Raw genomic sequence first — 22,596 nt, forward strand, 5'->3', positions numbered from 1 at the left:
TGGGGCCATTTTGAATTATTGTACAAGTGATATTTGGGGTTTTTAAGTTCATATAAATTTTATAATACTCAGGCAACAAATAGGGCAAGGTAAACATGAGGAAAGGTGATTCCCATGCAGTGTCCAAATTATTGGAAAAACATTCAATTCTTTAGTTTATGACAATTATATTAACTATCCCTGTCAACTCCCAGGTAGCTTAAGTGATAAAGAAACTGTCTGCCAATGCAGGAGCCGCAGGTTCGACCCTGGGTGGGGAAGATCCCCTGGAGGAGAATATGGCAACCCACTCTAGTACTCTTGCCTGGGAAATGCCATGGACAGAGGAGCCTGGTGGCTTACAGTCCATGGGGTCTCAGAGTCAGACACGACTGAGTATGCAAGCACTACAACAGGGACAGACACTGATTGAGAAGATCCAGAGGTTTGAGCCTTTGGGAGGCAGTGTCTGGGAGTATTTGAATCACCTGAGAGTATCAACTCCTTAGTTCAAACTACAAAAAAGGAAGTATGTCAGACTAATAGTGTGTGCGCGTTTGTGCTAAGTTGCTTCAGTCGTGTCTATGATTGTGTGTTTCCCTATGAACTATAGCCCGCCAGGCTCCTCTGTCCATGGGATTCTCCAGGCAAGAATACTGGAGTGGGTAGCCATGGCCTCTTTCAGGGTACTTTACATTAAATGCAGTTAAATGCACTCAAATGCAGTTAAATATAGGAAATATTGCCTTTCCTCACAGAGTGAACATGACACCTTCCGTAATCATCTGGTTTAGATATTGTCAGTGCCACACTTCACGTATCATTTTTTCCTAAACTTCTGGGAAAATGCCTTTTTTTTGCAGTGTGTGTGTGTGTGTGTGTAAGTTTGATTTTCTTAAGCCTTTGTTGACAGACAGGTATGATCCAGGCCTCAGACTAAGAGACAGGGAAGCCCAAATTTTATTTCAGGTATGATACAGAGTCCTCATGTGGCCTTGAAAAAGCCATTTAACCTCGTGGCCTCAGTTTCCCTGTCTGAAAACTAAGGCTCATAATCCAAATCTAGATACCTCCCTAGGCTGCTGTGTGCATTAATTACTGTTTATTGTGCAAGTGGAAGTTGGGCTGTGTTAATTATTATTATCATTTCTGGGTCTTCCAGCCAAGTTGAAGCCAAGCCCTTGCCTTGCTTTTAGTTCCTGAGATCTGACAAGGTACAGCCCCAGGCGGTGAGAAGGACCATAAATCAAGGCTAATCGGCAGATTTATGCATATCTCACCACAAGGGACTGGCCCCAGGAGGCTCTGCCAGCCACAGGCTTCGGTTCTGGGGTTCCAGGGCAGCCCAGAGACCCACAGGCTTTACCAGGACATTGTTCTAACAGAGCAAGTGTTCTGAGGCTGCTGCCACACTCTTGTCCCTCACCTCTTTGTGTACCTGCCATTTAATTTACTAAGGAGTCTGGAGATCAATAAGAGATGCTTACCCTGTCATTACACAAGGCCCTAAATTGCAAGTTACAGGTGGAGAAGCTTCAGAAGTATTGTGATCACTCATGAAGAAAGATGACTAATCGCTTTCTTCTGGTCACTTATTTGGCTTATGACTTTGGTTTCTACTCTCTAAGTACAACAGTTATCAGATTTCCATGTAAGTAGGGAGCTGACAATTGGTACATACAGCTCCCCTGACTACACCTGCGGGTTCTGCTGCTTTATCTAGTCCCGGACACCTTGTAGTGATTTTCCCCGCCACCATTTAAAGTTCAGGACACGGGTGAAGGAGAGAAAGCTCACCTCACCCCACCTTCTGCCATCTCCATCAGCATCAGGATCACTGTTGAGCCTCCAGGAGGCACTCCACTTTTAACCCTTTGCAGGAAGGCTAATCTCCTCATATCCAGGGCAAGTTGGATAAACAGTTCCAGCAGGTTTGGATCTTGGCCACGTGAAGAACCCTAGAACCCATTGGGGCATTGCAATGCCCCACTCCGTGAGTGTCCAGCAGAACAGAAGGGCACAGATGCATCCCATATCTGGTATCATCTCACTCGGCAGGGGCTGGAACAATCTGATTTTAGGGAAATCCTAAGCCCCCAGTAAAGCACCGTGCTTAACCTACCGAGGACCGAATCCCATTGTCCAAATGCAGGTCACATCCCTGCCTGTGTGTTTGACATCCTTGTCAAGGAACGTGCCCACATCTGTTCGCACTGATTCATAACCGTCTCCTTCCAAATTTAGTTCTTGATGCTGATACCACCAGCCCCCATTCAGCCCACAAGCCCCAGCGCTCACTTTCCCTGGCTCTGCAATCTCCCCTGCGAACCCAACCGGCATGTCCCACCCAGCTCTTTTGTATGCTCAGCACAGCAGGCAGACAGCAGGGGTACTGGTGAGTGCTAGTTAACTAATTAATGATTATAAAGCACTTTGAAAGCATAAAGAACTAGATAAATGCCAAGTATTATTGTTATTAATGCTGAGGAGGCTGTTTAGTCATCCTTGGCCTTGAACTCAGCTCACTGCCCCCACTGTGGCCACAGGCTGATCTGTGAACTAGGATGAGAACCCTCCTCCTCCCTGCAGGCGCTGTTTCACACTGAGTCAGTGACCAAGGTGAAGGGCAGGGGCCAGGAAACCTCTCCTCGTCTCCCACCTGCTCTCGAAGCACTGCCTGCTTTGCGGCTGTCATGCTAACATTTACCGAAAGCCAGGCTCTGAAACTGCCTCTCTTGTTTCCCATTCACCTGTTTGGTAAGTTCACTGATGTTCATTTGAGTTCTTGATTACGATGATTAGGACATCTCTGTGTGCACACAGGACGGATACCAGAGTCAAGCCCTCCTTTCCATTAACGGCCAGACTCACTTGTTCACATGATCTGACAATTCTCTTGTTTGAATATCTTTAAGGGCTGCACTCTTCTCTAGATGCCCCTAAGTACATGTGCTCATTTGACAGAGCAGCTCTGTGTGCTGGAGAAGGAAGATGGTGGTTTCTCCATTTCATAGACATAAGAGCCAGGGGCCTCTGGATCCTGGTGACGGGATCAAGGTGCACCCAGCTCTCTTGCACCCCACACTCAGCAGTGCCCTCCGCCAGCAGCAGACCCCAGATATCTGGCAGGATGTTCCAGGAGACGGTGAAGAGCCTCTACAACACAAGACCTTAGAATTCATCCATGTAATGGCCTCCCTTCAAAGATGACAAAACCGAGGTCCCCAGAAGTCAAATTACTGGTCTAAGATGACAGTGCCAGTGAAGGAGTGAGGCTTGAGGCCAGCCTTTGGCCGGCTTCTTCCTTTCTCAGTAGCCATTTATAATTCAGAGTGATGAGGCTTCAGGTGGCTCCATATTCTTTGTACTTTTCTGTGTTTTCCATATTTTCTTTCTGAAACAATAGACACAATCTGAAAGCAAATGATTGCTCTAAGTGAATAACCACTGGTGTGGAGTGCTGCCTTCCTCTCCCCTGAGCACAGGACTCTTCTTGGGTGAATAGATGATCTTTCAGTGGAGGCTCAGAGGGGGCAGGCATTGCTAGTTTTCCTAGTGCTTTGAACTGCCGTAAGAAAACACCACAGTCTAGGTGGCTTATAAACACCAGAAATGTACAGCTCCCGGTTCTGTAGGTTGGAAGTCTGCAATCAGGGTGGGTGCCCCCATGGCCAGATGAGGGCCATCCTCCAGTCTGCAGACTTGTGGCCTCATGGTAGAAGGGGCTGGGGCACTGTGGAGGCCCCCCTTTAAAGATTTTTTTTATTTTAATTGGAGGATAATTACTTTACAATATTGTGGTGGTTTTTTCCATACATCGACATGAATCAGCCATGGGTGCACATGTGTCCCCCCATCCTGAACCCTCCTCTCATCTCCCTCCTGACCCAATCCCTCTGGGTTGTCACAGAGCACCAACTTGAGTGCCCTACTTCATGCATCGAATTTGCACTGATTATCTGTTTTACATATGGTAATATACATGTTTCAACGCTATTCTCTCAAATCACCCCACCCTCACCTTCTCCCACATAGTCCAAAAGTCTATTCTTAACATCTGTGTCTCTCTTGCTGTCTTGCATATAAGATCATCATTAAGGTCTTTCTAAATTCCATATATATGCATTAATATACTGTATTGGTGTTTCTCTTTCTGACTTACTTCACTCTGTATATTAGGCTTCAGTTTCATCCACCTCGTTAGAACTGACTCAAATGTGTTCTTTTTTATAGCTGAGTAATATTCCATTGTGTATATATACCACTACCTCCTTATCCATTTGTCTGCTGATGGACATCTAGGTTGTTTCCATGTCCTAGCTATTGTAAACGGTGCTGCAATGAACATTGGGATACATGTTTCTCTTTTAGTTCTGGTTTTGGAGGCCTCTTTTTAAAGAGCACTAATCCCATTCATGAGGGCTCCACCCTCACAACCTACGCACATCCCAATCCTAACACATCCCACTGGGCATTAGGGTTTCAGCATACAAATTTGGGGGCACACACACCTTCTAACCATGGCACTGGCTGTCTTCTCCCAGCTTAGTTCGCGGAAGGAGACATCTCAACTGACCTAGTGCTTGTTTCTAGGTCTACACCCTCAAAGGTGGGGCCATGTGGCCTGGGGGTGGGAAGGACAGTTAATCTGAACCTACAACCGGGGCACAGCCTCTCCAGACAGGGCCGTTGCTGCTGTGATGACAGTCTCAGAAAGCTTTTGAAGGGCCTTCAGTGACTGAGATCCAACTACCACCACACGCTGTGCATGCTTCTAACCGAGATCTGTGGCCTAGCGCTGTGGCCTGAGGTGCTGTGGGATTTCTTTTTTTAAATAAGTTTATTACGTAGCTCCGTTTTTAAAAACTGCAGCTTCAAGATACATCGAAGGTCAAAGGTGCACGAAGAATGCAGGCCTGGCCTGGAGCGGAGCTAGAAAGCAGAGAAGCCAGCAAAGCCTCAGGTTTCACAATCTCTGCCCCATCTCAGTTCACAGCAGCCCCATGAGTGGGGCCATAGCCCTGGGCACAGGGGTGGGTGATGTAGGCACCGCTGGCAGATTCCATTCTCCTCTTGCACTTCTGAGCAGATGCTTTATCCCAAAGAATTCAGGAGCATCTGGAAGAAGCAGAGGAGAGACAGCATCCAGAGAAGAACTGCCAGAGGTGAGTCTGTCTCAGGAAGAGGCATCAGACCCACTGCTGAGGGTTAAAGTAAGGCAAGCACATCCCAGAAAAATCAACCCACCCCCTTGGAGTTTTCTGGAATGAGCTGTAGCATAATTCACATGGCCAAGTGATACAAAAGAAAAATGAGCTTCTGAAAGCCAGAATCATCACCCAGCCCAGCCATCCCTCTCTTCCCTTTTCAGCACACTTATAGTGTGTTGGGCATGATTATGTTTAGTCTTCCATTTAACCCTCACATCAAGTGAAGAGCACACTTTTGCAGATGTGGAAGCTAAGGCACAGAGAAGTTAGGAGGCCTGCCCAAGGATGCACAGCTAGCATGTGGTAGAACTGGGATTTGAACTGTGTCATCCTGTCTCCAAAGCCCAGAGTTTTCATCTCTTTGATGTTTACAGACCACAGTCTCATCAACTCCTCTGTAATTAAAGCAGCCCTCTCAGTCTGAAGTTTCAGTGGAAGTAGAAAATATTTGGGGATCTCTTGGCCTAAAAGAATTGCCCAAGAGATGTTAGAAAGGCCGAGGGGCTGGTTGAGTCGCCTGATGGGAGCTTCTTACCAGGGATGGTGCTCTTGGTGAGAGGAGGAAGTACACAGAGGAGCTTTACTGCTGAAGAACAGGGTATCTGTGTGGAGTCCCTATCCTCAGGACACAGCAAGCCAGACTCGCTCAGCACGGAGAACGACTCATGGAGAATGGTGTTAGTTGCCCATGATTTGAACACCATTTCCACTTCCATCAAAAATCCTCTGTTTTAATCAGTTGGTTTTGACAAGCATCAAGGCACAGATGCTGGAAAAAGGGGATTTCTGAAATGCCACCACATATTTGAAAGGTTATGTGCAGGCTGTTGTGTCATGTTTAGCTGGACCTGGCTGACTCCCCTATACCGCCCCTAGCAATATTTAACATGCATGTTCTATCACCAGAAAATGCATCTCTGCATAACCTCTGTTAGGAATTTGGGCCTCTGCCCTGAACATGGGTCCTATTTCACCTGTACCTCATCAACATGATTGCTCCCCACTGAAGAGTCACATTGGTGGAGCGTGGATAGCAGGGAATCTCAGAAGCACAAGGCTTACCTACAGAAAAGACTTTCATCCGACCATCTCAAAGCACCAAGACAGTAATTAATCCCCACAACACCTGCGCTTGGAAGGCGGGCGTGACCACCCGGTTTTTATAGATGGGGGCCAGGAGGCACATGGTGATGTTCGTTAAAGGACTTTCTTTAGGCAGCACCTCCCTGGTGAAGCTGGGACTGGATTGGGGGCAGTCTTACCTCTGAAGTGGGTGAGAGACGGAGAGAGTGAGTGGAAGTCAGGCCCTTGTCACTTGGCCACCTTACCCTCCCCAGGACACACGTTCCCCAGCTCACACTTACTGTGGCTGTGAGCGGGGTGGGGGAGGGGGTTCTCAAGAAGATTCTCAAAGATTTAAGAAACCAAAGGCGGGGTGAGGAGTAGAAGAGAAAGAGAATGAAAAGCAAAAAATAGAGCAGGAGGAGGTTAGAGGTTCTCTCTGACTTCCTGTAAGTATAATCCGACAGGCCACATGTGAGGGAAACCAAATGTCATGCGAAGCAGTGAAATTGTCACCCTCAGGAGGTGGGCCTTGTTAGGCGAAAGGTCAGAATAATCCCTTCTCTAGCAAAGCAGAAGTCCCAATGCTATTTTTAGAAACTCCTAGAATTTGCCACCTATTTTTAGAAACTCCTAGAATTTGCCACCACAATGTAGTATGAGAAGAACCAGAGTTACAGTTCATCGCTCTGGAGTGCAGAGTCACAGTTCTCTCCACCGTGGCTAATGGGCTTCTGAGAAGTGATCAGAACAGATGTTAGTAAAGTGATCACACCTCCAGCACACTGAGGTTCCTCAGTGGTTACAGGACTTGGTGGGAAGGATCAGGGCAAGCAAGTCATGACCCTCCTGAGCAGTGGTTAGGAATGTGGGCATTTTAGTCCTGCTGAGCTGAGCTGCATTCCCTCATCCCCACCTCCTGCTAGAGCTGGGTCACTTGGGTAAGTGGTCTGATCTCTTTAGCCTCAGTTTTCTCATCTGTTAATTGAGACTAGTCATACCCTCCCTCCTGGGATGGTTTGGAGAGTTATCTGCAACAATACTAGTTCCTAATACACATTCAATGAACAGCAGCTGTTATGTTCTTAGATTGTACATGTTGGTTTTTCTTTACTAAGAGGACACCTCCTGTACATGACAGGAACAAAGGAGAGCACTGTTTCCGTAGGGTTACTGAAACATACCATTCTTCTGAGCTGGTTCAGAGTGCCTCCACATTCCAAGTCTATGAACCATGACTGATTTTGCTTGGCCTAGAATACCCTGGATTTTCTTTCCCTTGGGACTAACATGGACTGTCCAGGCCTGATCCATCCAGTCATCTGAAAACATTCCCATGGTTTTTCAAGAGGATCAGCATTATTTCTCTTCTGGTCTTCCCTCAGATGGTAAAGAATCTGCCTGTAATGCAGGAGACCTGGGTTTGATCCCTGGGTTGGGAAGATCCCCTGGAGGAGAGCATGGCAACCCACTCCTGTATTCTTGCCTGGAGAATCCGCATGGACAAAGGAGCCTGGTGGACTACAGTCCATAGAGTCGCAAAGCGTCGGACAAGACTGTTAGGATCCTGCCAGCCTCTGGTCCAACATTTTCATCAACTGATCAATACACAACTTTGGGCTACATGTGGTTCTTTTTAAAGACGCCTAACTTAATAGAAATTGATTCGTTAAAACTGAACTCAGAGCCAACAGCACTATTACTCATGCCTGAATGAAACTTCTTTAACACACATATTTCCTCTGTAAGGAACATCACACCCCTCTTGCACTTAGGAACACGAGGCAGCTCTTCAGCACTGTGTATGGGGCCATTTTTAACAGGGAAATTACTAACAAAAAGCACAAAGAGACACATAATGTGGAATGAAATAGACTGCAAAAAGTCACTTGTTTACAGCCTCAGAGCCAAAATGAGAGGACACCATTGCCTTGGTCAACTTCAGCTGAAATACGCATATCAGGTGACTCAAAATTTTTGTTGCTCTGCACGTGTGTGTGTCCAAAAATGACCACAAAAGCACCACCAGCATTGATCCTGGGATTACAAATAAACCTTAAGAAGTAGATGAATTTATACATACAGAATCTGCAAATAATAAGGGTTGACTTACATCGTTGCCAGGCATTTAAAACTCAAGGAAGCCAATTCTATGGTAACTGAAGCAGAGTGAAGTATTTTATCTTTTCCAACTTGTAGGAATGTGTCTAGGACAGGAACAAGTAAAATGTCTTTCTGTATAGGTATGGGCATCCTTTACTAGACATTTCCTTCGTTTTCTTCCTTGATCTTTTATACCTCTGGACTTTGCTCAAGGTCAACAATTAAAAACCTAGACTTTGAGGAAAAATGAGCATTTTATTATAGAAAGTAAAACTATTTGGTGCTTTCTTACATTTATTATTATTGGCTTTAGCAGAAAACATCTTTCTCAAACATGTCTGATTGCGTGCATGCTCAGTCACTTCAGTTGTGTCCAGTTCTTTGCAACCCTATGGACTGTAGCCTGCCAGGCTCCTCAGTCCATGGGATTTCCCAGGCAAAAATACTGGAATGGGTTGCCATTTTTTTCTCCAGGGGATCTTCCTGACCCAGAGATTGAACCCATGTCTCTTATGTCTCCTGCGTTGACAGGCAGGTTCTTTACCATTAGCGCAAACTGGGAAGCCCTTGTCTGATAACTATGTAAAAAATATACATACGTAGAAAGATTGGGAGGAAACAAAAAATAAAAACAATTGTTAGAGTGGTAGAATGTGAAAGCATTTTTCCTCCATAATGGGCTCTTCATTGTTGATGTTATGTGATCTCAGACATAAATAAACTGAAGAAAAAACTTCAATTAAAACAAGATGTCTGGGAGTAGAAAAATGACCAATGAAAGTATATTTAAACACAGGGGACTTAATAATCTTCCATCATTTGTTCTTTGGAAGTTTGCTCACATTGGCAAAAAAAAAGATTGCACATTCCATGTTACCCATCATTTCTGTTCTGCAGCATTCCCCAAGGGCCATGCTATTCCTTTGCAGGATGGATTTTAATATTCTAAGCCCTTTAGATGCTTTCACTCCTGCAGACACATGATGTTAAGACAGAAAGAAGAAAACCAGAATATTCAAAATGTACATGGCACAGCTAACCAGCACATTTTCAGGTGTCTCTGGGAAACTGGAAACTCAGCAACAAGTGATTTTGTGAAAACTCTCAAGGAGAAAGTCCAGAGAGAAGTCACCAGCAGATGTGCAAAGTGGCCTGTATAAGGCAGGTTGGACACAGGTGCAACCTACAGCTTTTGAGCCCAGAATCTGATGCAGTTCATGGGCAAACATGCCTTAGTAAAATTCCCCCTGAAGGGCATAGCAATCAGCTAATCCAGGATTTACTGGGCAAGTTAATATGCCTGGCTGGACTACATGTGGAGGGCGCCAAGAAAAATCAGACCCAGTCCTTGGCCTCAAGTCAGTCTGCTTGGGAAGACAGGATTCGGTCATCAAAGGAGCCCTGGGCTCCATGGGCTTCCAATGCTGAGCTCCCACTGCTGCCAGGCCAGGTCTAGACTTTTCGGACACAGTGAAGAAGAGAAAGTTCCTGCCTTCAGATGTTCAGATTCTTGTGGGGGAGACAGACAATAAACATGAAAAGAAATCAACCGAACTGCTTCAGACACAGATGAAGTGTTCCGAAGAAAACCAATGGCAGTGTTATAAAGAGTGCTTGTCCTCTTTAGGAAGATAGACGTGATCTCAGGTGATGGGAAGGCAGCCAGCTGCATCAAGATCTGGAGGGAGATTTCCATTGGCCGAGGATCTATGGTATGTATGGCAGATCAGGAGACCAGTCCAGAGAGAGGAAAGACACCTGTAAGGGGGGAACCCTCCAAGGGGTAGAGGACGTGAAATAATGTAGGACTTTATTCTGTAGGTCGGGGCTGCCTGCTACTCCCTACCTCTGCTCTCAGAGCAGACATTGCTAATCTAACCCAGCACTCTCCCACCAAGCCCCGGGCAACCTCGTAAGCAGACACTACCAATCAATTAGAACTGAGGTGTGAGTTAAAGACTGTTTGCCACCCACACTGTAAACAGTGGGAAGCCTTTTAAAGGTTATGAGCAAGAGACTTTCAAAATAAAAGGAGTGTTTTAAGAAAGATTAATCTAACCACTGTATGCATCCTAACTTGGAGTGTGTTCTTGAGGCCACTTAAAAGACAATAGTGGGAACACATGTAAACCCATGGCTGATTCATGTCAATGTATGGCAAAAACTATTGCAATGTTGTGAAGTGATTGGCCCCCAACTAAAATAAATAAATTTATAAAAAAAAAAAAAAAAGACAATAGTGGACATTTATTAAGCACCTAGCATTTTACAACTTTATTCATTTTAATAACCTAAAAAGGCAGATATGATTATTCCCTTTGAGCAGATAAACTGAGACTCAAAAAAAGGATGTCATTTGCTCAAGTGAAAAAACGAAGACCTACGTCATTCGGTTCCAAAGCGCTCTCGTTTCACTGGGGAACACTGATAGTCTGAACATAAGGCAGTAGGAATTTAGATAGAAAGATTGGACAGATGTGAGAAACATAAAGGAAAAATTAGTGGGAGTTGATGACTAATGGCTGTTACAAGGCAGGCAAGGGTAGGGTCAAAGATAATAACCACAACAAAAGAAAATAGGTCTTGGTTGCAGAGTACAAAGTCTTAAAATATGCACACCAATATTGGAAGGAGGGGATGGAGAGTTGGGGCTGGGGGGCATGTTTTTAGTTGTTTTATAAGCTTCTGCATTTTTTTTGCAATAAGTGTGTAATTTTTAAAATGAGATTATTTAAAAATCTGAGGTGTTTCTTTTTCTGAGTAACTGGGAGATGCCACTGACAGAATTCAGTAGGTGCTAAGTTTTGGCTTAGGGGGTAAGATAATATATCTGATTTAGACTTGTTGAATCGCTGGTGGGACAGCCAGGTGACAATGGCATTTTAGTTACAATTTGGGATTCAGGGGCATCTGTGGTTCCAAGATCTGACTTTTCGTTTTGGGATGCAGCCAGTCAAAAGCTCTGGAGACCCACGGCAGATCTCCAGCACCGGCGTGGCCCAGTGCATGGGACCAGGGCTGGATCCAGAACTGGGAGGTACTGACACCATCCTGGGCATATTCTTCATTTGTTCACAGGTCCCAAGAGTGCTGCTGTCAGAGAGGTTGAGGAGGGGAGGAGAGGTATCCCTCTGGCATCCCTGGCCCCTGGCAAAATGCTGGCATTCTAGGAGGGAGGCCCTCACCAGGAGAGGACTTCCTGGGGGTGCTTGACCTCTCCGTGCCCTGTATGGACATCACTCTACATCTGTTTACCTCAAAGCAATAGGATTGTGAGCAATGGCTAATAAAAAGAGCCCTTTGACAACTAGCAGTTTCCATAATCACAACCATAACAAGAACAATCATAATAATGAGTCCAGGAAAAACAACAGTTCACTGAAAATTTGAGAGTAGATTCCTGAGGCGGGGAGAAGATGCCCCCATAATCATCTTCCTCAAGATGCTTTTTAATAGAAGGTAATAACCAGAAATGAAACCATCAACATAATATCTGCCATGTCATAAAAAATAATTGCCGGGTCGGCCAGGCTCCCTGGAGCAAGCCTTCCTCTGCCTGGCTCCTTCGTTGTCAGTTCAGACTTTCTTCTTTACCATCGCTGAACAGCTACCTGTCCCCTGGCATCCAGACTTTCAGAATGCGACAGAGGGAACCCAGAAAGTCAGTACACATTGTCCCAGTTTTCAAGCAGGCGGATACTTTGAACTCCAGGAGCAGGCCACTTCCTCTGCGGGAGAGAAGCGAGTGGGGCCGACCCAGGAGAAACATGCTTCCCTCCTGTTTGTTTGCCAGATGTGTGGTTTTCAAGCAAGCCGGCCTGGAATGGGTGCATCGCTCGCATGGCCAGGGTGGGCCTCTGGGTGGGATCCCCCACATTGCAAGACTGCACAGTCTCCCTTGGGGTTGCAGGAAGTTAGTCACATGGTCATTTTCCAATCCCAAACCCTAAAAATGTATTATTTCTTTAGAAATCGGCTTGAAACCCAACAGCCGCCTAAACATTCCAGCTGTCCAAATGTGCTAATGGACCCCTGGCTCTGGAAGAACCCAGTGGGTCACGCCCTGCCAGGCCCACACAGTGTGCCGTCTTCACAGTTTATAAGTTGACATTTGGCCCGAAGTCTCTCTGTCCCCATGGTCCATTGTGACCCCAGAACTCTACTTTGAAAAGGCCTAACTCGAAAGCATCACTTCACACATGTAGCCTTTGACAGGAAAATTCGTCCCAAGCCTCAGAAGGCAAATCCTATGGCTGCTGGGCATGAAGTAGCCCAAGACAAGATCCCCGGGCTGAACCTGTGGAATTTGGGGAAGATCCCAGTTCTCTTTAGGAGGCAGCAGCCGAAATGGGGCAGCCCTGCCCTGCATTACTCAGTCTCCAGGTTGATTCATTTCAGTGATACAGGCAGTGGGGGAGCCTGGCAGCCACTGCCTGTTACGCACCTCTCTGTCACATCGCATTTAATGACTTAGAATCATCTGATAATAATTCATGTTTCTTCAAATTCTATTTAGGGAGAAAGCTGGAGGGGAGAGTGGACACGCCCTCCCCCTCACCCCCCGCTGTCCCCAAGGCCTCATGGCTAGAAACAGGGCACAGTCCATTTGGCTAAGCTGCGTCTTTGTGCTGAAGGAGGCCCAAGAGTCCGCTCTTCCTCTTGGTTGTTGGGTGACATTCCTTTCATCCCTCAGGATAAGTCTCTCTGATGCAGTTGGTGGCTCCTTCCTCCCTTGGCATGCTCTCCAGTCCAAGGTAGACGGGATCATCTCTAAGGAAGCCCCAAAGTCGGTAATCCCTCCCCCCCAGATTCTGGTGGAGCAAATCCCCTCCCGCCGCCCTCATTTCCTCTTGTTTTCTTGGTTCTGCCTGGGCCTGTCTCTGAACGCCCAGCCTCCTAAGAGCGCAACTTGGATTCACAAAAGTTCAGAATCTCAGAGAGGCTTTCACCTCTCTACGCCTCAACACTTCTTTCATCGCTGACCCTTCTCTACTAGAAGAGTGTTTTTTCTGCTCAGCTAGCGCTGGATGGGTCGCTCATTTGATGCTTTCCCTGGCTTGGGTGCCCAGTACTGAATTGTTGTGGTTAATGCCCTAGCGGGGCCTCCTCATGTAGCTACCCGCCGTGTCCCCAGCAGAGTGACACACCAGCATCTTCCCAGAGGGGCTTGATTTGTGGTGGCCAGTAGCTACCCTGGCAGTGTGGCTGGTTTGAAGAGAAATATGCTGTACGGGTAAAACAGACACCAGACTTGTAAGACTTAGAGCAACAGCAACAACAGAAAAACTCAAGTATCATTAATGGACGGATTGTATGTTGAAATGATATTTTGGATACTTTAGGTTAAAGAAAATACTGAAATTCCTTAGCCTGTTTCTTTTTTACCTTTTCTGAGGTGACTATTAGAAAATTTAAAATTACACTTGTGCTCACATTGCATTTCTATTGGGCAGCACTGATCTGGGGTGAGGCACCAGCCATTACTTCACAGGGCTCCTGGGTCCACAACACCACCCCTTAACCTTTTTTTCCCCCTTTTCTTCCCTCCTCAGGCTTTTTGAAATAACTCCAGAATGTGGCCTTAAGGCTGATCCCTCAAGGGCTGATATCCACCCACAGAGTAAAGGTGGGATTAAGGGGGAAAGTAAAAAAAATAAAAGAAATCCTCCTTAACTGCCTGATTAGCTTGTATTGTGGGTCCCTGGGGACTATGTTCTTTTAGACTTTAATTGCTATCCATGCAGTGGCCCCTGAGAAACATGTTTATTACTGTGACTGTTATTAGGCTCAATATTAATAATAACCATAATAATCATCTGTTCAGCCAGAGTGAGTAAAATATTCCACGAGAGTGAGAAGTGCACCCATTAACTCAGGGCACCAGAGCATGTGTTTGGAAAATGAGCTCTTCTAGGAACTAAAGAATACTTGAAGTCTTGAAGTTCTGACAGAGTTCATGGTGAAGGAAGGAACCGTCAAGCCATGGTCCGTTAACTCTGTGGTGGACAGGCATGAGCACACTGGTACGGATATCAAAATCACCACAGACGCGGTCATGCAACCTCATTTCTTTGGTGTATCAAAAAGAGCTCCAGTGGTGTTATCCCATCTAATGCAGAAGTGGTTGGAAACCCACTTATGGGACTCATGACTCTGTGAGGGTTCCTGGTGAGGGGGAGGCAGGAGGTCCGGGGCAAGGCTTTCCTCCTGGGGTGGCCTCCTGCACTGCACACCCTCCCTTCTCCTGTCCATCAAGCCTTACCCCATGTTCATCTCCCAAAAGGTGGAAGGCTCCATGTGACCCCTTGCTCAGAAACTTTCCGTGAGCTTCTGCTGTCTAAGTCCCCGCCTCTGGCCCCTGGTTGTGCCTCTCACTTCCCTGCCCAGCACTCTGCACAGGGTTCAGCCAGCTGCTGGGTCATTTTGTTCATTCCTCAGCCCAGGATTGAAGGCAAGGGTGTACCTTGCACTCTACTAGGCTTTGAAGTTACAGACAGACTCCATCCGTACCTCCTGGAGTCTACTGTCTAGGGAGGAAATAATTACACAAATCATGATTTTCCTGGAAACTATGAAGGTCAAGTACAAAGGCAAGAGAAGCATATATCTCAGCTCTCCTTAAGCCTGTGTTCGCCACCTCCAGTGGACTGCTCTTGGAGGACAGTCACCTGGTTACCTCCTCAGAAGGACACCTCCCCCTCCCCCCAAGCACGTGGTTGAGCAGGAGTGAGTGCCCAGGGAGCCCAGGGAATTCCAGGCAGAGCTTATCTTTCCAGTCAGGGATCCGGTGGTTCTCTGCATCTGTCCTCAGTGGTTCAGGATTCAGAAATGCCTGGCAGAGCAGCAGGAGAGAGTCCGGGGACCCCTGCCAGGCTTTGTGCAAAGCATCAATGGCAGGACCCCTCCTGTGAGTTCACCCAATCCTGCAGAGGTGATTGTACTCACTAGAGCACGTTGAGATGCTACACTTAACAAATACATACTTTAGATCTTCCAGCAATACCCTCCCCGCTGCCAAGGGAAGGGTGATGATCACTGAAGGGGAAGTGGTGGCTCCTCCCCTTTGCGTGGCTCAAGCCCCACCCGGAAGGCTTCGGGAAAGTGAGCATATCACCCCTGGAGTTTGGTGGGTGAGGCCGGTCAAAGTCACCACGTCAGACCCTCGGGTTGTGAGCCAGGAGCGTGTAGAGCAGGAACCAGTGTGACACCATCGTCATCACTGCATTACGTCATCCAAGTCCACGGGCAGTTTCTGTGGAACCAGAACGAGGAGTGCTTTTCTTGCTTGCTGCCAGAGGCGGTTCCTGAGTTACAGTGAACATCATGTTACAAAATCCCAACTTGCATTTTCCTCTTCATGCACTCGTCCAGCCTTGTCGCACATTTTAAAGAGCGAATTATCTGGGGATTCTTGGGCCTCGCCACAAGTTTTACAAACCAGGTCAGGTGTGAGACCCAGAAATCTGCACTCGGCCTGAGCGGCCAGGGACTTCCACAAACCCTCCAGTCAACCCCTGCCTCTCGCTTGCCAGGCTGTCAGTCCTGCCCGCAGATCTGCCCTGAGCTGGTGTTCTGCTTTCCCTATTTCTCAGCACTTTATTGTCTGCCATCAAAACTGCCCAGCCTGCTGCCCTCTGGAACTTTCTAGAGTTGTTTGCTGTAGTGAGTGCCCACCTCTGGTGAGCTGGGGGGAGAGGGGGGCATGCTTCTAGTGTGACAGACCCCGGAGAGAAAGGAGGGGGCCGACAGGTGCCCTGGTAGGAGAGGCAGATTACATTCTAGCAGGATAATTGGGTTAAAAAATGAAAACTCGTGTTGTCCTTGTATTTCCCAAATAGAAAACAATACCTTTTTATTACAGAAAAAAAAAGTGGATTTTAAAAGAACCAGAAAAGAATAAGGAAAACAAAAATGTACCACAAACTCACACTATAGATACAGTAATTAACCCATGAATAAACTTCCCTAGAATCTTTTTCCTAGAAACCTATGCTGTGCTTTATCAGTTTAAGTATAAAATAATCACAACTCTTTTAACTTTAAAATTAATAGATTTGAGCCCCTGTCCTGCCTATGACTCTCTTTCCTTCTTGCCTGTGAGTCTGTCTCTTCCTGTGATTATTTCTAGAACCAAGAGGCTTACTGGTGTTGCTGCTGGATACAAAGTTGTCGGGACATATGTCTGCTGCCAGTCCTACTTTCTCCTGAACAGGACAGACCCATGCCTGGGTCACCAGTTCAGACCCCTCATACCTGCTTAGTTTTTATGGTCAGGGGTAGTGTGGGCACAGGGCAGATGCTCTATTCCTTTTTCACTAACTGACCTCAGTCAGGGCTACATCAATCCATCTGAAATGTTCTTATAATATTGAACCCCAAAGATCAACAGCCAAGAACTTAGTCTCTCTCCTCTGGCAGTTCTGACCATGCGTCCACTCCCTGCTGCAGAGATGTCCTAAAACATTTATAAAGAAGGACCACTTTTTTTTTCCTTTGGCCACCCCACATGGCTTGTGGGATCTTAGTTCCCTAATCAGGGATTGAACCAGGCCCTCAGCAGTGAAAGTGCTGAGTCCTAGCCACTGGACTGCCAGGGAGTTTCCAAAGAGGGACCACTTTTGTAAAGACACACGCATGTACGCATGCACACACACACACATACACTCACACACACAGTCCTACTAACTGTTTCTCACTGTACATCAGAGAAAAGGACCACCAAAGTGATTCTTGCTAAGGGAACAGGCCAGTTATCCCTGCTGCTCACAATAGAGGTGGTTGGAAATTTTTGAATATCATTTCACATTAACTAAAAAGTATTTTTAAATAGTGTGGATTCAAGCTATTTGTAAAGTGATAAAAGGACTATCCTTTCTACCACTCCCAAACCCTGATTATCCCAAACCCTGCTTTATTGACTATGCCAAAGCATTTGACTGTGTGGATCACAATAAACTGTGGAAAATTCTGAGAGATGGGAATACCAGACCACCTGATCTGTCTCTTGAAAAACCTGTATGCAGGTCAGGAAGCAACAGTTAGAACTGGACATGGAAAAACAGACTGGTTCCAAATAGGAAAAGGAGTACATCAAGGCTGAATATTGTCACCCTGCTTATTTAACTTATATGCAGAGTACATCATGAGAAACGCTGGGCTGGAAGAAACACAAGCTGGAATCAAGATTGCCGGGAGAAATATCAATAACCTCAGATATGCAGATGACACCACCCTTATGGCAGAAAGTGAAGAAGAACTAAAGAGCCTCTTGATGAAAGTGAAAGAGGAGAGTGAAAAAGTTGGCTTAAAGCTCAACATTCAGAAAACTAAGATTGTGGCATCTGGTCCCATCACTTCATGGGAAATAGACGGGGAAACAGTGCAAACAGTGTCAGACTTTATTTTTTTGGGCTCCAAAATCACTGCAGATGGTGATTGCAGCCATGAAATTAAAAGACGCTTACTCCTTGGAAGGAAGGTTATGACCAACCTAGATAGCATATTGAAAAGCAGAGACATTACTTTGCCAACAAAGGTCCGACTAGCCAAGACTATGGTTTTTCCAGTGGTGATGTATGGATGTGAGAGTTGGACGGTGAAGAAAGCTGAGCACCGCAGAATTGATGCTTTTGAACTGTGGTGTTGGAGAAGACTCTTGAGAGTCCCTTGGACTGCAAGGAGATCCAACCAGTCCACCCTAAAGGAGATCAGTCCTGGGTGTTCATTGGAAGGACTGATGTTGAAGCTGAAACTCCAATACTTTGGCCACCTCATGCGAAGAGTTGACTCATTGGAAAAGACGCTAATGCTGGGAAGGATTGGGGGCAGGAGGAGAAGGGGACGACAGAGGATGAGATGGTTGGATGCCATCACCAACTTGATGGACATGGGTTTGGGTAAACTCCGGGAGTTGGTGATGGACAGGGAGGCCTGGCATGCTGCGATTCATGGGGTCGCAAAGAGTCGGACACGACTGAGCAACTGAACTGAACTGAATGTTTAGATTAGGAATTTTTCCAGAGCATTCTCTTAAAGGAAATACTACCAGGACTAATCTTGTACAGCACTGTGAATTTGTCTTTCTTACCTTGCATCATTCTATTTCCTTTATCTGTTTCGGGGCCCTGTCTATCTCCAGACTACAGGGATGATAGACTATCTCTCCCAAGTCTTCTCTTCTTAAAAAAAAAAAAAAATCATTTGATAAAACCCAACTTACTTTGATAAAAAACAATTATTAAGATTTTAGGAATTTCCTAGCAGGAGAGCATTTTAAAACAGAACTTGAGAGAGAGGGCGCACAATGGTTAGCACCAGGAATGGTTTGTGCCAGTGATAGCAGCCATCATGGGTAGGGTGGGGGGTAAAGAGCCTTTGACACGCTCCCAGTCACACCTTGTCCTTGGATGCCTGGCTGCTCTGCTTCACTGGAGGCCAACCCCAAATCTTTCCAGCCTGCTAGAAAATTTAATAGAGGGAGTTTCACATCAGCCCGCTAAGGTGTACTATTTAAGACTGACAAGAGTTAAAACTAGATGATGGATACATGGAGGTTCATTATACTTTTGTCTCTGTTCCTATAGATGCTTGAAAATTTTCATAATAGGCTTAGAATGCTCTTTAACCAGAAACTGGGGTAGCAATGATACTGGGATTTTGACCCTATGTAGGTTGGAAGAGTGAATAAAAAAATTCTGTTGATTTTGAAATGCATTATTTCATTTAGTCGCTTTGTAACTGACAGGTGTTTTGAACATGGGGAATTAAGTTAAATCATTGCACAAAAATATGCCACAAGTTCAGTTCCGTTCTCTTTAGTAAAATAATATTTTTGTAATCCAGGAAGTAAAGCCCCATTATGCAAAAAGGAAGGGATCTTTGGACACAGTCCAGGCCCTTCAAAGCGATGACCTGACTTTTCACGTATGCAAAATAACCACAGTGCCGGGCTGACTCCAGAATCATTCATGAAACCTGTACTAGCAGAAATGCAGGGTCTCTTGAAATAGTCAGGCTTGCTTTAGAGTCTCACAGTGTTCAGGCTAATGATTGTTTCATAATCTGAGAACTTGTCACTGGATGATATAAAATTATGGTCATCAGAAACTAGTGTAAGAGTGACAGTGTGGCTTATCACTGGGATAACGTGCATGTAAACACACCAAGTAAAACTTGGGCAACCAGAAATCTTGGGGAGTGAGTCATTTTTGCTCTCTTGGTGTTACTGATATCCTTCAGGCAGTAAAACTCTAGTCATTATGTATAGGAATTCCTTGAAAAAGTTGTGAACTTCATCATGTTATAGTCAATCATGGTCTGCTTTGTCCTGGTGATTTAGGGATGTGATGATGAACACAGTTATTCTGTTTCTCAATGTCAGAGTAGCTCTGGATGGGGCTATCATCTCCTACACTAAATGATATTACGTTTGCTCCTTTGTAAAGCTCCTCTTCCTCCTGTTCATGTATCAGCCACCTACCTCTTCTACCCACTCTAGGAGGCAGGTTCCCAGCATCTTTCTCTTTGGCTTTGTCTTTTGATTTGTGGTCTCTAGTCTTTTACTATGGACTGGAAAGAAGATCCCTGGCCCTTTTAGAATTGTATAGAAAGTCAGAGTAAGAAGAATCTAGGAGACTTTAAATGGGGGCTCAACTAATAAGCCAAGGGCTGGATTTTAGCAATGAACTGTTTTAACCCTTTTTGGTGGATCTGAGGCCAGTAATTTGAATGTATGAAGTCTTATCATCAAAATAACTTATGTGGTTTTGGTAAATATAATATTTATGTCATATTTTGAGCATTATGTTGCTTTCTTTCTCCCCTTTATCAACATTTTAAATGTGTTTTCCACTCCAGACTTCATCTCTGTAGGCAACGCCCAAACTCAAAGATGTCAACTTACTGAAATTTGGGTCTATGTTACATCAGATGAATTATTTTTACATTTAAGGGTGTGTATGTATGTGTGTGTACTATAATTGGTCAAGAGGTGACCGGGCAGCACAGTGTGAAGAGCCAGACTATCTCTGTGGTAAAATGGAGACAAGCCCACAGTTGCTGGATGTTACGTGAGTAGGTATTTGTAAAGCATTTAGTAAACATGAACTTTTATTTTTAGGCAGGGAGAAAAATGAGCCAAGGCTGAAGACTGGCTCTAGATCAGAACAAGAGTAAATTCTGCCCCCAACCTCAGCCTTCTTCTTGTTTCAGGCAAAGGAAAAAAAAGAGAGAAAAGGGGATGGTAAAAAAGGAAGCAAAGGAGAGAAGCCATGGAGGTACTCTGTAACTGTGTCTTTGTAAAATGACCAGTAGCTAAAACAGAACTGTATGTAAATACTGAAGGCAGCCCAACCATCCGCCAGTATCTAGCAAATAAAAATGCAGAGAAGACAAAGGAACAGTGAGAGAGAGTGAAGAGTCATGGGAACAGAAGTGATAAGGACAGTGCTCCAAAGGTCACTCTGAAGTGGCCCACTGCCCCTTCTGGGAGACTTTCCTCTTTAGACAGGGGAGTGCCAAGGAGGACTCAGGAATGAAAGCAGCTGGGGTCAGACCAGGGCCAAGGACTGGTGAGCAATGAGCATGGCAGACTTTTTCTTTAATTTTATGATCTCATGAAGCTCAAACTCATCTTCGAGGAAATGCAGTCTTGAGTTGTTAATTAAACACCGATTCAGTAAATGAAAGGACAGAGCCTGAAGTTGCAACATAATTAATCAGTGGTACAGTCCATCCAGCCCCACTCCCCCGGCCCCCCACAATCTGTTAGTTGAGTCATATCCAAAGACAGACACCAAAACCCCTGAGCTGTGGCTGGAAATGAAGACTGAAGATTAGCTTAGGTGCTGACACGTTTTTATTCATCAAGACCTGGGACACTGGATGTTGGGTAGAACTTTCCAAGCTTCAGTGAAAGCCAAACAAGCCAAGAAATCAGAAGACCCCGTCTTCTAAGCAGGAAAGGAGAGGCCCTTTCCCTGGGGCTCAGCTTCCGGGCTGTCACAACATGAAAAAAACAAGATGGTTGGTGGTTTTTGTTGTAAACATTCAGCTCCAAACAAATAGCTCCATACGTTAAGTAGTTGGATGACCCGTTTTGACTCATGCTGCCGAGGTGGCGGAAATCCCTCTGAGAACATCAGGCGGAATTAGATGAGACTAAACTAACTCAGGTGTCTGTGAAAATGGGTGGGAAGAGGCAGTGATTCATGGCCAGGTCGGAGATAAGCTGGTTCTTGTCCTTATAAACTCAAGTCCGGAGTCCATTTTCTGAAGTCATCATAAAGGAGGAAATTTATTTTAGTAAGTAGAAAGTAAAAGGCATCAGAGCAGCACAGGTGAGACTCTGACTTGGTTAGAGGTCAGTGTCCAGGGCTGATGAGGCATTTGCTAACCCAATCCCGTGGGCTCTGATTCCCAGAAACTCAGCTTGATCCCGTAGACAGAGGGGACTCACACAGATAGCAAAAATAGAAGTGGTATTAAACAGCCCTTATTAGATTTTTTTAAAGTTATCCAAGGACTGAGACTTTATTTTTGTTTTCCTATAGAAAAAAAAAAAAGGACAGACTTGTCTATTTTTCTTACTGTTTTGCTCCTGTAATATGCATTTTAGATCTGAGACTGTGGGAGGTGTTATATACCCAATCACTGACGGAAATTGATATGTTACATTTTGGAGTGAAGATTTTTGATGCTGCAGCTTCTAGGTTGGACTTGATCCTGGGGGTGAGGGGTGGTATATATTCTGAAGAGTACCTGTGGCTATTGGTTGGGAGTCTGTGTGATCACCTGCCTTCTCTCCAGCAGGAGAGGGAATCCCCTGGTCCCCTTACTCCCACTCTGAAACTTGCCTCAGCAGCCTGGCCTAAGAGAAGCTCTGACTCTGACTTGTTGAATTTGCCCTGATAGTGTTCAGTGCATTTGGAGGAACATCTGTCATGGGCTTAGAATTGCCTTAACTGAAAATCCAAGGGGACTGTGACTGTATGTAGTGTCATAAAAAGAGCACTGGACTCAGAAGAGCTAGGGCAGAGTCCCAGTTCTGCCCCTGAGGCCTGAGGTGTCCACAGGCCGGTCAGTCTTCCCCATGGACGGGAAGTCAAGGGAGATGGGGAGAGTTTCTAGAGTCTCTCCTGACTCTGAGATTCTACTGGTCTAGGAGATGTTATTGCCCATGGGAACAAAGGTCTGATAAACTGTCATACCCTCCAGGATGTGCCAGGGAGAACTTAGAAGCAAG

General features: G+C 45.6%; 1 protein-coding gene across 8 annotated transcripts in view; it reads left to right on the forward strand.

The window, feature by feature from the left end:
- ATG5 (autophagy related 5) overlaps positions 1–22,596 on the forward strand; it is a 183,036-nt gene that overhangs the window by 155,509 nt on the left and 4,931 nt on the right. The window contains exon 8 of one of the 8 annotated variants that reach the window (XM_081526930.1): positions 13,907–14,017. The exons of the other annotated variants lie outside the window; for them this stretch is intronic. Within the exon in view, the coding sequence (XP_081383056.1) occupies positions 13,907–13,920 (14 nt within the window). The 3' untranslated portion in view covers positions 13,921–14,017. Of the gene's footprint in view, positions 1–13,906; positions 14,018–22,596 lie in introns of those variants that run through there. 8 annotated transcript variants of the gene reach the window in all.

This window comes from Giraffa tippelskirchi, chromosome 9 (genome assembly GCF_054371585.1).
Source record: "Giraffa tippelskirchi isolate mGirTip1 chromosome 9, T2T-mGirTip1v1.2.pri, whole genome shotgun sequence".
NCBI classification, from domain to species: Eukaryota; Metazoa; Chordata; class Mammalia; order Artiodactyla; family Giraffidae; genus Giraffa; species Giraffa tippelskirchi.